Source organism: Camarhynchus parvulus, chromosome 6, assembly GCF_901933205.1.
Source record: "Camarhynchus parvulus chromosome 6, STF_HiC, whole genome shotgun sequence".
Classification (NCBI taxonomy): domain Eukaryota; kingdom Metazoa; phylum Chordata; class Aves; order Passeriformes; family Thraupidae; genus Camarhynchus; species Camarhynchus parvulus.
The window spans coordinates 17,725,285-17,742,896 of record NC_044576.1 but is presented as its reverse complement, the minus strand read 5'-3'; the positions used below and the strand labels follow the sequence as shown (position 1 = coordinate 17,742,896).

The 17,612-nt window shown below is 42.6% G+C and overlaps 1 protein-coding gene across 2 annotated transcripts in view; it reads left to right on the top strand.

The window, feature by feature from the left end:
* Positions 1-12,335: 12,335 nt before the first annotated feature.
* Positions 12,336-17,612, top strand: part of ARHGAP22 (Rho GTPase activating protein 22) — a 120,744-nt gene continuing 115,467 nt past the window's right edge. For both annotated transcript variants that reach the window (XM_030951729.1, XM_030951728.1), the window contains exon 1: positions 12,336-12,437. In XM_030951729.1, coding sequence (XP_030807589.1) covers positions 12,404-12,437 — 34 coding nt within the window. In that variant the 5' untranslated portion in view covers positions 12,336-12,403. The remainder of the gene's footprint in view (positions 12,438-17,612) is intronic.

Below are 17,612 nucleotides of genomic sequence, written 5' to 3'. Positions count from 1 at the left end.
CACTACCCTGGCACCATGGCTGTGGGTTTAAAAGAACAGGGCAGTGTGCCCTGGTCCTGTGGTCAAGCTCCTAATTGTCTTAGGAAAGTGATCCATTTCCTTTGCCTCTGTTTCCACCTGAGCAAGGTCAGAAGTTCTGCAGCTGCTCCTTTGTGCCCCTGGCCCTCAGCTGGCACCTTCCATCAGCAGCAGCACTGTCATGTAGTAAGGGTAATCTGTCACTTGAATTTTGCTATTTCAAAATGTTTCATTGGAAACAAATTCCCTCCATCGACACAAATCTGTTCATCAAAATGACTTTTTTCCAATGTTTTTGTTTTAACAGGAACCAACAGAAGTGTATCCAATGGCCTGAATCTTACATGTTGGACTGCAACAGTGGTTTTCAGTCTTTCAAAATCTGTGCCATCCTGAGGTAGTTTCCTACAAACCATTGTGCAGCACATGTAAATCAGTTGCTTGATAGCTTCACCCTTTGGTCATTTTTTTGCCTTTGTTAAAATTAGTCAGGGGGACTCACTGGATTATGTACTACAGAAGTACACTGAATAATTTTAAGCTACACTTTTAAAAAATTCTGTGCATAAATAAATCTCAAAATTATTCCAGAGTCAATAAAATAGCATCAACTTTTAAAAAGACAAGAAAAAAGAAGCCTCGTTGTAAAATGGGTATGTAACAAAAGTGAAAACATTTTTGTTTGAAATTGTCAGACCCAAAAAGAACAGAATAAATAGAATATTTTTTCCCAGAAGGAAAAAAGTATCAAAAAGAAAGTTCTTCTGGAAAGCTGCTATTTTGATTAAATGTCACCTACTGACTAGAAAAGTGTTGTGCAGGAAAATTTTAAGGCAACTTGACTGAACACATGATCTCCACACTAGAATCCATGCTAGTCTAATGAGATGGAGGAAGTTGAAAGACTGGTGCAAAAAATTTAATTGTCATACCAATGGCATTACCCCTCCTGTACCTCAGATTAGTTCTCCACTACAGGAATTCATTGTTTTCTTATCAACTCAAAAGTTGTTGAATTAAACTATCGTGATACAGAAGTTCTGCAGGATTTTTTTTTAATATTTGCAAAGCAAAATTGGACTTTAAGACAGAGTCTTTATCAGAAAATCGCTCTCACAGAGAGCTGCAGATAAAACTACAAGATGTAATTACAAAACACACATTGACCAAGACCTGCTTTTCTTGGAAGATTTATTCTTATGTTTTCCTTGCAAGATTTACTCTCGTTCTCTCTGCAGAAGGATCATCAAAATCTCTGCAGACAACATCACTTTCTTAAGTTTCATAAATGGGTCCTAGTTCCTGTTTTACATCCCTTTTGCATTCTGCAAGGATGTTTTGTAGCTTGCACAGCCTACAGCAACACTCATCATCTTAGAGGAAATAGGGAGCCTGAAGTTCAGGCTAAACAAATTAAACAAGATCCTTCAAACACAAGTGTGAGAGCAGACATTTTTTCAGCTCTGATATGTCCCCTAACTACTATTTTTTTTTTTTTGTTGGTTGGTTTGGCTTTTTGTTTTTTTTGCAGCTTCCAAGTCTACTGATAAACACCAGCTCTTGTGACCTTGTTCTTCAGTAAGCTGTGCTCCCAGAGAGTCTCTGCACATATCCAGGAAGGCTGCTTTCCCACAGCCACGCCTGCTCAGGTACCTGCAAGTGCCTAATAAGCCAGGCTCAATATGCTGTCACACCCTATTCATGGATAAGCCTGGTTTTGCTATAGATATTCTTCTAGCACTGTGAGCTGGACTCAGGTATCTTCTCTTTTCTTCAATTCTTTATTCATAGAACCAATTCTCCAATTGCATTTTGTTTGCCATGTCATACAAAATTCTGGACTAAAAGAATGGGGATGAAAACAGTAGTTTTACTACCTGGTATGTTCTGATTTAAAAACAAAAAAAAAAAAAAAAAAAAAAAAAAAAAAAAAAACCAATTCTTGAAGCTGAGTAGCTTCCCTGGGGACTGTTGCTTTTAGGGTGTTCAAACAACCCTGCTCTAGGCTAGTAAATAAGAAAAAAATATCCTTCATCTTTACTTAATTTATAGCCAGATTCTACATTAGTGTTTGCTTTTGTGCTAGGAACTGGACCAATAAGGATACACAAAATTGCTGCTGCTCATCAGAGAGGTAATTTTAGTCCTGAAATTAAACCTGAGCACTGCACAAGTAGAAAATACTTTGTTAAGGGGGTAAATTAGAGCAACAAGGAACTAGTCATTGGCTGTGTGATCATTTGGAGCTCAGAGCATTCAGCAGAACTTGAAAGCAGGGCTGTCAGAGCAGAGGTAGCTACCACATGCAGTGAAGGAGGAACTGGTAAAAGAATGCAGTCCTTACCTTGCAGGGGGGCTCACCACAAGAGGGAAGTGCAACAGGCCCCTCAGCAGCTCCATGTCACACAGGATCCCCTTCTGCTGCTGTGCCACTGCAGGGCTGCAGAGCAGTGGCTCAGCTCTGACAAACCAGAGAGTTCCTTCTGCAAGGCTGCACGTTAGGATGCCAGCCCAGACACAGCGTCTCTGGGATCACTGCCCTCAAGAACTGCCTGGCTGTAAGCAGGGAAATGTGAATGGCGAGCTTCACATGGAGGATTATTCAGGAACAAGAGTTGCTAAGCTGTCTAGAAAACAGACAGCAGTCATAAGGTGAAGCTTAAACAATTGTTTTGTATCTCAATACATCAGTCACAACACAGATACCTCAAGTTATTGAAGGAAGCAGAAACCTAAAGTCTGAGACCTGCATGCATTCAGAATGTAACATGAGAGCTTTGCCCCCTTCATCCAGACATGTAGCAACAAACTAGTACCAGGACCTGTGCTCAGAGCATTGACAGAGCTACTGAAAAAAAAAAAAGTAAAAAAACGTCAGAATCAGGCACATGGCTTACATGGCTTATACTTTATTCTGCACAAGTGGAAGAATAGCTCAGAGGGGGGATCCATCTTAAAAGACATCTGAAATGCACAGATGACAAGCATATGACTCAACCCTTAGTGAGGTAGGCCAGGATCTGGTGGTATTTTTATTTCTATTTAATGTCTTATCTTTTTTCATTTCCAACAAACTTTTAATTCTCTTTTTTTTTCTCAAATGAGATGAGAATAAAGATGAAAAATTCAGACAGACAGCCTTTGCCCAATACAAGCATTCCTGCCAGAGATATTCAGAGCTCTCCCCTTTCCACAGGCCAGTTTTGTCCATATAGATCTTAAAATAGGAAACTGTACCTTAAAATAGGAAACTGTACCTCAAAATAGGAAACTGTACCTTACAGCCTTTTAGCGTCTGTCTGAGCTCCAGAGAACATTACTTGCTTTGTGGTTCTCAGCAGTAACACGGGCAGTTTTCATTCTGAGCATCTTTTGTGTTGGCACCATCCTCCCTGAGTGTCACGAGGTGGCAGCACAACAGAAGGACTTGCAAGGGCTGCTCCTGCATCAGGCAGCCAAAATCTCACATACCTGCAAGTACACAGCTCAATTTCATCTCAGAGTTGCAGCTTCCATTTATTTTCCTGAGATCATAAGAAACGAGACAGTAGAGGGCCACAGCACAAAATATAACCACTCACCTGCCTGATTAGGGCTCTCAGCTATTTAAGCATTTATAGGATTACATTCCCACACTCCCACCAGCCTCTGGAATGGACAGGTTTTAGCTGGGCACCCAGCAGAGAAGCCACTTAGAAAACAGTGCTGCACTTTGACCTGCTCCCTTTAGGGACACAGCTTATAAAGGTGTCAGCATGTTGCAGAGCAGATAAAAGATTGTGAATGAAGAATGAAACTCTGGGGGAAGCAAATTACTTTACATTTTTTCAGCATTGGCAAAGGAAAAAACATAAGGGATATTTAGTTTAACAAATGGTTTTTGATACTTTCAAAACCAAACTAGTTGATGCTTTGTTTTGGAAAGGTATTTTTTCCTTGAACAAAAATATTAGTAAGGCTAGATGAAGGATAACAAACAAGACTATACTGAGACAAATAATATTGGTGGGGAGTTCAGGTGGGTGATTTTTAGAGGGTTATTTGGTTGCTTTTAAGCAAAACAAAAATCCCATTCATAAAACTCTAAAGAATAGCTTGATTCTCTCTGAAAATCCAGTAACATAGAACTTTTCAGTATCTTATTTTTTCCAAGTTGAAATTCCCTGCAGGAACACAAGCTTAGGAATCTTGTTAAGGGTTTAGAATCATGGGGTTTTTTTGGTCTTACAGATTTCTGACTTTTCAAAGGAAGTATCTCTATGCAGACTCATTATACTGCAGCTATGAGTGGACAACCTCCACAGCAGGGCATATCTGAGAAGACACTTGAAAAAATAAACAGTTGGATAGTCCAAATGTGTCTGCTCCACACATGAATATTGGGGGAGGCAAAGGGAAGAAGCATTTGTCTTCTTCCAAGAAATTGGTTCCCTTGTAAACAAGATGCTGATTACCAAGTTAAGACAACCTTTAATAAGATAATATCTACTCTAAAATGAACGATGCTTTAAAATACTATGGTTCCTAAATTTTCTTCACCCACAGAGAAGTTGAAAATATTTTTAAAAATAATACTACATTTTCCCATAACATTTTGATAAAAAAATCATGGGGACATATTTTCAGATAATACTTATACATAATAAATAATATTTCTTATTCTTCTATACATCTTGAAAAGCTTATCAGAGAGGTCATTTTTACAGACTCCATTTCACAGGCTGGAAACAATAACATTAAGGATTGAAATGACATGCCCAGCCAGTTTTGTGGCAGAGCCACAAATAGTACCTGGGCCTCCATACCCCAAGTCTGGAAGTCATTAACAACTCTATTTTAATTTCATTATTTTATTCTTCTCTGCTTAAAATGATTTGAAACAGAAGAAAAATCGGTCAGTGCTAAAATAACAGCACATTTGAAATTTTTAGCTCCCTCCATTTTTCACCTAGCCTCCAGTTTTCACCCTAGTTTCATTTTGAATCAGATCTGCCTAAATGACTATGTTTTTCCCTGAGGCAGCAGGAGGAGATGCATTCCTGAGGATGCCAGTTTCAGTCCAAGGTGTCTAAAATATGCATGCACTGCTCTTTGATTCCTGCCACTAAAAGAAAAAAAAAGTAACATTCATTCTGCAGAGATAGCATTCAAGTTTTAAATAATGCATTTTTTTATCTCCTCTCCCAGCCAAGGACCTCATTTCTTCCAGGCCCATAGGTGACAAAGGATAAGCAATTGCCCAGGTTCCTGTGTTTTATGCAGCTGATTCATGAGGTCCTGCAGCTCCTTGACAAAGGATATATTACTGTCACTGTTCTCAAAGGTGCAGGGAAGGTCTGGGGGGTGTACAGAAACAGCTGAACAAGTGACAAATCCATGATGTTTCCAGTCTTTCACATCCTACCTGTCTCAGGAATGTCAAAGCTCAATCTGGCAAGTTTTGTTAGGTGATTGGAGCAGACTGCATAACTGGGTAGGTAGCACAATTAGAATCAGAGATGTGAGCACAACAGCACACTTAACTGGGACTTGGTCATGTCAAGAAACTTCATCTTTAAGTTTGAGATGCTTTGCTTACATAATGAAAAATCCAAACAATGTGAACTACTCCAATAAATTCTTATCCAGCAAGTCAGTTAAGCATATAATTTGATGTGCTTGTGAGCACTCTCTCATTATTTAAATCTGATTAATTTCAAATGCTTTTCTATATTGGAATTAGGAAATTAAGTTCAGAATACATTTCACAGAGAATTTCTGTGAAAAGACTCACCCATTTAAAAGAGGCAATGATGAAGGGAAGATCTTCAACTGTGATTTTCCTGATTTGACAGCAGTAGCAGCCCTCTTAGATCTGTGATGATCTGAAGGTGATAGTGAGGCAAGGGCTAGAGAGAAAAGTAGCATTTTGTTAGATCAAAAGATATAGCAGCAGAAAAGAGGCTTTAAGACAGACTCACAAAAATGTTAACAGAAGGGACCTCTGGAGGTTGCTTAGTCCAGCCTTCTGCTTGGAACAGAAGTAGCACCAAAACCAGAATAGCCTAATAATCTTAAAAATTTCTGAAGGCTGACATTTCCCCTGCTCTGCAGGTACTGCACAATCATGATCCTGGTCAAAAATATATGCTGGGCTCCAGTCTGAGTTCCTAAGGTCCAAACTTGAGAGCAGTGCTTTTTTAGTTTCAGCATCTGTACTACCAGGTGTTGGATTTTATGCTCTGGAAACGCCCTTTAACTACATGTGGGTTGATATCAGCTTCCTTCACTAGCCTTTTTACCAGATTAAGCAAGTCTGTCTCCCTCAAGTCTTCCCTGTGGGAGAGGTGCCCTAGTCCTCAATAGTCTGAGTAGCCCTTATTCAGACATGAAACACTTCAAACCAAATATAATTTGGGAAAAATTTATTTCTGCGTACCTTAATTGTGTTAACACTATTTTATCTGGCTGTGAGACACAAGCTGCAATGTCATTGTCATCCTATTTCAGATTGAAAAATATCCACTAGATCTTGTATGGAGCAGAACTGAATGATTCAAAGTCTCTGATCTGCCCTGACATGTCCCCAGTAGATATTGCAATGGTTAAAACATTTCTCTCTGCCTCATTGATAAAGTTATCATCTAGACACAAAATTAAGATGGGCACTGCTTGTCCGTACAACTAGTACCCATCCTATATTTATCTCCTTTTCCTGTGAAAAGCAAATGCAATGCAATACTTAGAGCCATCCTGTCTCAGTATCCTTATGCTCACCTTCATTGCCAAAGGAAACTGCTTGCAGACATGTTTAGGTATAGGGCAACAGCAGGAGATTCTGGTACTAAAGTGGACATATATTTTCTGATCCTGGTATAATAAGGATACTACCACAAAGACAAAACAGAAAATATATAAAAAAAACTAAGAACATATTTTATCTCCCTGATCATGAAATCTAGAACATCTGGATTTATAAGACACTGCTCTGAAGAAAGTTCTTGCATTCCTAATCTAAGTCTTGCTTTCTTGTAATATATGAAGGTGCATTACAAAACATTAGGAAATCTTTATCAGATCATTCAGAATTGTCTATCCATTTTTTTCCCACCTCTTCAATTGCACTGCCTAATAGCTTCTCAAGAATAGTGCACCTTGACATGGTCAGAGATCACTCTTTATAACAAAATCAGAAAGAGCACATCAACTTTTCTGATGCTTGTCAAGTATAAAAAAAAAAAAAAAGAAAGAAATCCAAGCCATGCTTTTTTAATTTCCTAGGAAAAATAGTATACAATTCTCAAGGTGTTTTAGCAGGCCACTTTTGTAAAATATATATTTTTCTTTCTTACAGGGCACTTTTGAATAAATTTGGATTACATAAAGGTATTTCCAATAGTGGTGAGATCTAACAGGGGCATAGGTACACTTGGCATATGTTCACCCCTGCAGAGGGGAAAAAAATTAAAGTGTAGCAGGAATATTGCTGCAGGGTAGTTTCTTATCCCACTGAAGGCCAAGGCAGCTGTGTTATAGGCTTCTCTCAAGCTACAGCTGCTCTCTAGAGAGTCACTCTTACATCCTGAAATCAAAGATTAATTACTCTGGACCTATTTGTGGAACATGACTAGATGGGAAGGAACATCGAGTGTAAAGAATAATAAAGACACCCAGAAATTCCTTAGTTTCACTCTGAAAAGCATTAAAAATTATTATTTTTTCAGTGTCCCCCTTAATCCCCATTCCTGAATGTCGTTCTGCAAGATCATAGTCCTTTCCTAGCAGCCCTGATGTGTCTGGCACATTCACTGCCTCCTGCAGTAACCATCACCCCTGAGAAGCCCAAGATGTCATTAGGCTTATGCATTTTCTTACTTTTCAGCCAAATCCAAAGAAATTGTTCCAGTCACTGTCCCTTGGCATTAGATAATCCCCAAACTACAGCTTTTCCTGAATCACCTTTTTTCCTCAAAGACACCTTTGAGCTTCCAGTTGTTTCCGGAGCTGCTCTAGAACATCCACACAGCTTTCTCCATTCTGCATTGTCAGTTTACATGATACTAGAGAGGCCATCTCCAAAGAACAGGAAAATTCTCACTTCATGGATTGAGTGTTTCTTGCTATAAGCCCTAAGACTGCCAGTAAAATCACTGGTTACTGGAAGCTGAAAGACCAGTAGGCTTTTTCACCTGGAAAACCAGTTGGCATCATCAGCATCAAGAGATTTCAAGTGGTGATCATTTAGCCTGTAAGCAAGGGCTACATCAAATTGAAATTCCTTCTGGTCATTAGATACTTGAAAAGTTGTTAATTTATGCACAAACTTCTTCAGCAGAATTCCACAGTTCCTGAAAACATAACCATTCAAAATTGCCTTGCAGAAGAAATGTTGCTGCAGTTATTGATATCAAAGCATACACCATGGTCTTTCCTTGTTTCTCTGGACCCTTTTCCATCAATTCCATTTTATAACATATTAGAACAGATTGCAATTTTGGTTACAGTCTAAATAAACTGGATCTGAGATTCAGTGGGGCCAAAGTCCAGGGCGATTTGATCTTGGGCTTTGATCCAGGTGCATCATGCTGATGAGCAAAGAAAATGTTATCAGTCAGCTAGTTACAACAAGTCCTTGGCCTGCAGATGGAAGCAGAAGATGAGGAGGAGGAAAAAGGATATACCGTGTGCTAATTGGTAGGTGACAGCATGCTGTGTGTGCAGCCTGGGGAAACAGAGATCCATTCAATCTGCCTCACAACAGCTCCAGCAACTTCCCTGGCCCACGCATCTTCCGTCTCAAGCACCCACCGCGTTTCATAGCCTCCAGTCATCAGCCTTGGCGCCAACACATGAATCACAGCTTCTGTGGGGGTCCCCACTGCAGCAACTCATTATCATCCTCTGCAGTTACATAGCACTTGCTAATCCCAGATCTCAAAACACTGCACTGATATGGACATGACCTGGGATTTAATATCCTGCTTGGAGCCATGGGAAATCAGCTGTTGTTAAGGCAAGAGACCCCATCTCCTAAAGCTTTCTAATCCCTAGGTCACATCATCTGCCTTCATTTTGTGTGCTTAACCATCAATCAGGAACACTCGTGGCAGACAGAAGAGTTTTTCCACATTCCCAAAAGGCAGCGGATAACTAATGACCACATTTATTTTTAGATTCCCATAAGAACCACATAATAGCGCTTCTCCAGCACATGGTTAGTCAACTGGTTTCTGTTTTCTAGCCCACTAGATGCTTAGTGCTCTACAATAGACTTTCATTCTGGATTTAACCAAGCAGAGGGATAGAACCATGAGAGCAGTGGTTTACAACAACTGGTACACACTATCACTTTGGTATCCCAAGCCATCAGGGATGCCCCTCTCCACTCAGATCAGTCATAAAAGTCCTATTGCCTACAGCTTAGCAGCTTCCTAACTCGCTCTGCTGCCTGCTAAATGGGACAGCCCTTAGACCCCAGCTCTGGAACAGAATAACCAGCAAACCCCCTTTTTCCCCTAAGGGCAAGAGAAGGGGAACACAGCAAAGCAGGCCATGGTATCCATAGTACTTGACTGAAGTAAAGAGAAAAGATTTAGACATGGCCAGGTTCAATCAGAGCATGAGCACATCTAACATGGTTATGGCAACAAAGGAGCAGGTCTAGGGTCAAGCTAGGAAAACACCCTGCAGCTCTCAAAGTGAGAATTACATAGAATAAAGATTACCAAGACACAATCTTTTACCAGGTAGATCCATAGCATTGAAGGAAATGGAAGGTCCAGCTGAAAAAAACAGTCTCTAATTGTAACCCAAATTTATACATCACTACAGCCATACTGAAGCCTAATGCTCCTACTAGATAGCTTAAGCTGGATATGAAGCCTAAGCCTGGGCTTAAATAGAGGTCCTGGACCTGTGGGCAGAGGGTGTGGATGGTGACCATGCGAGATGTGTCAGGGCCATTAAGGCTATAAATGTACTTCAGGACCATAACACAGGTTTCTCCCATCTTTGCAGAGTGTGTTTACATGGGAGAATATCTCTGCTTCTGGCGTGGAAAGGAGATGTTAAACTCACACAGGAGAATTAAGGTAAATACAAACTAGTGAGGTAACTTGTCCTAATTATTTTCCTCAGTTTAAGCTTTCAGTATAGAAGCTTTAGGAATTAAACATTCCCATAGTGTCTGGTTCCTTCTAGAAACTTGTGCTACCTTTCTACTGGATCTGCTCTTAGTGTTTCTATGAGGAACCATTTCTCTAAATTTCCAGACCAAAGCATTGCAGCTAGTGTTGAACCACATGCTGGAGGTGGTTGTTTGGTTTTGTTTTATTGTTTTTTTCTCTCAGATGGCTTGTTTGTTTTAATTTGGTTTGTTTTTCTTTCCTTGGCAAGCAGTTTACTTGCTCCAAATAGTGTTTTATAATTTTAGATCTAAATTTCAGAACAGTGCTTAATGGGGGGGGGGGACTCAACATTTTCCCCTCCTTTCCTAGTCTTTAAAAATTTATTTATGTTTATACTTTAAAATGGCTTTAAGAAGGGCAAAAAATGTTTAAGTCAAAGCAAAATTAGTTCATATTGAGTGTTTCTCTTTCCACTGAGTATTTTTTATTTAACGAGAAGAACTTAGAAGTTAGCATTTAGTGTTGAACTCGGCTTGAATGTTGTAATTTTACTCATAAACATGATAATTATTTATATAGCTCACATTATATAATATTTTTCCTAGAGGGGAAATCAAGTTTTCATGGGAAATGACTTAGCAGGATGAAGTGTTCTATGCTTCCCATGAGGTTAAAAGTTCAGTCAACTTTATCCCTCGTCATGTTTACTGTACACACCTTTTGACTTCCTGCTCAAACTGCAAAATTATATGTGTAAACAGCACTAAAATAGACATGAATTACTAAAAATATGGAGAGAAAAAGAGTTCTATTAAATGGTTGGTCAGAAAGGCAGGAATGTAAAAAACCCCTCTGCTGATGCTCCTCCTGCTTATCCACAGTATCAGGATGCTTGCTAAGTTTGCTGGCCAAGGGATCATCAGTTAGCTCTTCTTCACTGTGCTGAAACCCAGCTAAAACAGATGATTAGTGGGAAGATACCTGCAGAAGGCTGTGTGCTCAGAACTGAGACAGAAGTTCAGATCCTGCTTCTATCCTTGCTTACAGGTGTGTGAGTTTGAGTTCATGCCACTGTGACCTCAAAGATTTACAATCACTTTTAAGCTCCTGGTTTTACCAGCAGCTAAAAGTCCAAAACATCTTAGCCTTTGCTGTAGTTGCACATTGAGAAGCACAAACCCTGTAAAGAGCCAGAGAACCTCTTCCAGTGCTGGAGATATAACTTGATAGCCAGCATCCAATATCCAAAATACAATAGATCTTGGAAGAGGAGAAAACTGCCAATCTCAGATGCCTTTTGTCAGTACAACTCAGCAATACAGGGTGATACTGCAGGGCAGGTACACTGCTAGGGAGGTATTTACCCCTTTTTGGCACTCACAGAAGGAACTGCTAGGTGGATGGAGCTACGAGCAGTCCAGGGTCAGGATATGTCTGTTACTCAGATGCAATTATCATCTAATTATCTATTTTAATTTTATAGATATTATTCAATAGTTTCTATCTATGTCAATAAACGTTTGTCCTTTCCTCCTCTTCATTACTGACTGCAGAACTGCAGACTTGCCTCCCTCCTGGGGAGGGGTGAGCTTAGCAAACAGTACAATTAAAAATGATGGGTGCTGAAATGTCATGTAATGTAAAGTGCAATGAAGACATTCCCTTGTGCCCATCCTGCGAGTCTGCCAGCGCAGGCGAGGGATCTTTGTCTCTCTGGCAGAGAGCAGTGGGTCGTTTCTCTCTCGGCTCCCCATCTCGCACCGGGATGCCTCCCCGGGAGGGATGCAGGGCACGGCAGGTGGCCGAGCACGCCGCCGCCCTCAGGACCGGCGCTCTCGGTATTTCTTCCAGCGCAGAAGAAACCCCGCTGAATCAGGCTCAGCTCCCGATGCGAGCCTTGCCGAGCCGAAGCATCTGTTGAGCGCCGGGCGCGGAGGCAGGCGCAGCCCGGGGCTGAGCGCGGCTCGCTGGAAGCGGCGGCACATTGATGGCATTGATCACATTGATCACACGGCCGCGCGGCCAATTAGCGCCAGCAGCCGGGGCCAGCCCTCGTGTCTGCGCGCTGCCCATCTATCGGCACTAATTACCGAGACACTTCATGCCTACTTCGGATGGGAATTAATTCGAGGCCGGATAAATAATGCATTAGGGTTCATCCAGCCCCGCGTGAAGCGTCGCCCCCGAGGCAGGGCTGGAGCGGCGGCAGCGCGGCGGGGATGCGCGGGGCGGCGGCCGGGGCCGGGCGCTGAGGCTGCGGGCAGCGCCCAGCCGGGAGCATGCTGAGCCCCAAGATCAGGCAGGCCAGGAGAGGTGAGTGCGCGACCCCCGCGGGGTGGGGACGGGGACCGGCTGCTGGCACGGGGAAACTTCGCGGCGGCGGAGAGCCCTGGCGCTGCCCGCGGAGTGCCCCCACCTCGGCTGCGGGGGCTGCTGCCCCGCTGGCCGAAGCCAGCCCTGGGGAGGAGTGACTGACTGATCGGGGAGAATGAAGCCTAGGAGGAGGAGACCTGTGCTGGTATTCACGGGCGTGGTCTGCAATGTCTGGGCTGAGCAGCAGCGATAAATTAAAAAAAAAAATAGTATTTTGTCCTGGGACTCGACATAGCCTTTTCAGCCCCTTACTGGTTGCTAATGCTGTGTTTCTAATGCTGAGTTCGTTCTAACGGCGGGAGACAGGTGTGTCTAGTTTACCTGCAGCATCTTGAGAAGCAGTTTGCTGTAGCATATTATCTTTGCAGGGCTGGATGTAGGAGGTGGAGATACTTGTTCTGTGAGCAAAACAAAAGGGAGGAAGGAAAGCCTGCCCTGGGTTTGCAACAGATGCTTTGAGCAGTCATTCGGAGCTGTGAGGTGTAGTGTGCCATGTTTGTAAAGCAGAGAGCTGGAGCTGGGCACAGCCATTGTCTCGATGTCAGGTCACCTGGAAGAGATGCTCTGGCAGGGGATGCATTCTGTGATCTTCAGGGGCAGCACCAGTTACTCGTTTGACATGGCATTTGGAAATCATCATTGCCACCCACAAAGTAATGACAGTGTCAGAGGGATCTCTTCCTGCCCACTGGAAACAGATTAGTGTAATGTCATTTAGGAGCTAAAGCAAACACATTCAGAAGAGTATGTAAAGATGAGGGTTTTCTTCAGCCATGCCAGTATTGTCAAATAGGAAAGGTATCACTGGTTCTAGCTACTGTGGTTCCAGCACAGGTACTTTCAGCTAAATGTCACTGCATCATGTATTGAAAGCCCTATTACGTGATGAACAGTCCTTAAAATACCAACAGCCCATTAAATAGCTGTTAGCATCTTGGAAAGAAGCTTCCTGCCATCTGGAGGTGTCAGGATCAGATATGTACTGCTGCACCCACAGTAAAGTCATAAGTACTTATTTTTCAATTACACAAGGTTGTAGAAGTTCAGCAAGTCTTTTGTAGATGTTGCCTTTGCTATCCCCTTCTAAAGGAGTCTTTTAATATATGTGTTATCCAGCATTCCTGGTAGCTATTCTAGCTCTGATGAGACAAGCTAGGTGATGCTACTAAGGTTGTACAGGAAGGCTGTGTCATGCCTGCCATTCTTCCACTCTCTTCAAATCACCTGGAACAGACTAATTTGTGTATTAATATATATTGAAATCTAGTTATGGGACAGACATTCTACATCCCTAGGGCCTACTGGTACTCAGTGGACAAACCATAGCGTACCTTTGTGATTCAATTTCAGTTTATAGCAGTATGTGTCATTCTCTCTGTGTTCTGATTGGTTCATTACCTGTGCATAGGTAAGTTTATTTCTGAATTAATTTAGAACTCATGAAAAGAGCTGGGATTCTGGGAAGTTTCTTACTTTTGCAATGCTGTGGCAAAGCACTGGTAACCTCTTGCAAAGTTTACCAAGTAGGACCTAATCCTGCAAGGTTCTTCTATAGTTCTTGTTCACAGGAACTGTAAACAGGCCATGCTGGAGATGCTGAATGCTTCTTGAAGGTAAGGGTCCCACTTGTAAGACTGAGCTGAATAGGAAATGGCAGTTCATGCTCCCTGAAGTCTCAGTTGGGATTGCTAATGAGGATTCAGGTGATATACAATGGACAAACAAAGTATTCAGAAGGCTGGGAGAATGTTCTGCATACAGCAAGCATCAACAAGGACAGTTATCTGCTGCAAGCTGCTGCTTGAGTTTGGCTGACTTTTCAGATTAGTGGCTGTCAGCTCTGCCATTGGCACTTAGTTGTGGAAGGGAAGCAATGTCACTTCTGTGAACAGACAGATGGAAGAGAAGGGACAAGGAGGGATACTCAGGGTATCCTGAGTATCCGTGGTTTTACTTGAGTGTGGCAGAAGGCAGCAATGTGGCTGAACTTAGGGATGTTCATGTATTTGCAGAGTTCTTGAGGTTCAAACCCCAACATGTGTGTTTGGCTAGCTAGCTCTTTGCTTCAGGCTCCCCACATTTGTGCAAACAGGAATGCTTCATCAATTTCTCTTTTATTTCCAATTCTCTGCTGAGAATGTGCCTTTAAACATGCAGTTGTGATATCTGATGCTGTCATTTTTGTTTGACTTGTAGATTGTCCCTTAGAAAGCTCCTGGGTTTAAAGATATTCAAGCTCTTGAAAATGCCGGCTCTGGACTTGAGCCTGACACCCAGGGTGTAGTTCCTAATGTCTATGAAAGGGACAGTAAAGAACAAAGATAATTTGCCTTACTAAAAGTAACTATCATCTATAAGGCAGCCCTTGCTGTTCCACCAGCAGCCTCACATCTATAACTCTGAAATATGCATTCAGAGGTACATGTTCTTTCCATAAGATCTAGGAAGGTGTAAACCTCACAGACAGAAAATCTTAATGTGAATAAATGGGCCTTCTGAGAAGTCACTCATTCTGGCTGGGCCTGAATGGATTTTGCATTATTTTTTCATCTGCTGGGGCTCATGTACAGCAATTGGTGGAGTCCAGGATCCCAAAATAAGTGGCTGCAATGGAAAACATCTATTTTCACTTTCTTCTTAAGTGATAGGGCAGAAAAATATAGCCTTGCAGAGTGGAGGCAAGAGAACTTTCTGTCCGTATAGATTAGAAGAGGGCAGTTTTCAGACTATATCCTTCAGTCTCAATGGATGCATTTTTGTTTAATTGTTTTTAAGAGATTAAAAAAAAAAGGCATTTGATCCTTGGCTTGAAAAGTCCCAAAAAGGTTGCCAGCCCAGTTGCATTTAAATGTGCTAGAAAATGGAAGTTGGACTGGCTACAGTTTTATGCATTTGTGTTTTGAGTGATGTGATTGCCCTCTATAGAAAGAGAGTTAGCCTGCTGCCATCATATATAATTTACAGTATTCCTGTCCTCAGCACAATGTGTCTCAATTGTAAAGGCACTAAGAATAACCCTTCTCCCCTTGTTAGGGCTTTGTACTTCTGGGTGACACTATGGCCTATTATTTCTGTTTGTGACACACTCATACATATGTTACAAATTTTCCTTACAGTCATATAATAAAATGTTTTTGTGCATTTTAATTAAAACTTAGAGTCTAGAAAAAGTGATGGGAGACCTTTTGGTTAGTTAGGCTGGTGCAAATGTACTGTTATCCTTCACATGCCTGTACTAGAACAGTTATTTCCCTCCTGGTGTGTGAAGAGCCATCCTTTCACCAGCCAGGAAAGATGGAAAAGGGAGCTCTCATGTGTCTAGTGGCCCTCACCAAATGCCAGCCTAGCACCTGCAGCCCCAGCTCTGCCCCGGGCAGCCCTGGTGCCTGCACAGCCCCAGGTCAGCTCTGGTTAGAGGGGCTGGAGCTGTGCACAGCTACCCCAGAGCACGTGGGAGCGCAGCGCCTTGGCGCCTCCAGCCTACCAGGCAAATGGGAACACCCAGCTTCCTACTCCTGGAACCAAGGTAAACAGCCCTGGAGCTGTGAACTCCTGCAAACACTTCCTTCAGCCCTGAGAGCCCACCAGCATTGCTGGGAGCACAGGAGGCCTGGCTGGGAGCAATCAGAGTGGCTGGTGCAGCTGGCAGAGCGGAGCCACCATTAATGAGGAGCCCACCTGTGAGGGGGCGGTTCAGTGCCCCACATCCTCACATGGGTGAGTCTGTGAGGCAGGAGAGGCAGTTTGGGAGCTCTCCTCTGGAAAGGTATGTGGGTAAAAGGCAAGGATGAGGTGTTGGTAAGTATAGTTAAGTTTGTATCTCAATTTGGGGGAGGAAGACGTCTCTGAGATGGTAGGGAGCAGCAGGTGGTAGTAGGGCTGCCTGCAGCATGAGCCTGGGTTTTGTCAAGTTGCTTTGGAGGAGCTTGAGATGAAACTGCTGAGTTTAACTTAAAATCCTAAGGCAAGAGTACAGGGGTTATGGAGGGAGGCATTGGGCTGGACTTGATGCAGTATTGGATTAACTGCCCTGAAGGCAGTGGGAAGAAATAGGACCAGAGTAAGGGGTAAAGCAGGGGACAGGTAAACTATGAGAGTCCCTTCTCACTGTGTGCAGCCCTAGGGAGGTGAATGAAGCATGGAGTTACTTTTGTTCTGTGGTACAGGCTCCTAGCACTGAGCTGCTCTCGTGCAGGGGTGTGTGGCAATGACCTGTGTTATGATCTCTGGGCTCTAATTGGGTTTTTTGTCTCTGTCCTGATTCAGTGGCCATGTGCATATAGAGACAGGGTCAAGAAAGTGATGTTTGTGGGATTCCTCCAGAGACAGGTTCACGTTCTCACCCTTACTTGGTGGCATGTCCCATGAAGAAGGATGTGAGTTGTTCAAAAGTGTAATCCCCTTATCTCTGTACAGATACCCCTCTCCAATTGGATTCATGGTGTGTGCTGGAGTAATTGCTGCTCTTGGCAGCAGCAGCTTTCTATCCCTGCCTGGAGGCTCAGGCAGGCATTCTCCTTAGAAAAAGCCCTGAAAAGTTTGCAGGCAGGCACCAGCTTATTAAGCACAGGCAATCTGAATTTGAAATAATGAACCATAGCCTCACCTCCTGGGAGGGGAAAGGGGCATTGAGAAAGAACAGTAATTCAACTCTAAGGGCAGCTGGACTGCTGGGGAGAGCACTTGTGGGGAGGGAATTAAATATTAAAAAATCACAAAGTCATAGGCTCTCTAATTACTAATAGAACATCACTGAGGGAATACATGGTGAAAATGCCAGTCTGTGTGTAAATAGCACTATGGAAGGGCTACAAATGCTATCACCTCTCTCCTGAGGGGACAGTCACCTGCACTTTTACCACCTGTATAAATGTATTACTCTTCATTGTAAGATTAGTACCAGAATTACTTTCTTTCCTTGCTGACTTTCCTCTTACATTTATGGTAAATGATAGGCAAGCGCAGCAGCATGAAGAACCTCATTTGTCTCCTTCAGCTCCCTGTGGTATGGGCAGGGGTAGTTCAATGCAAGGATAAGGGTTTCACTGGTAGGAAAGGGAAACTCCTTTGTGAGGCTGCACTGTGGGCTCTGCTGAGCTGGAAGAGGAAAGGATC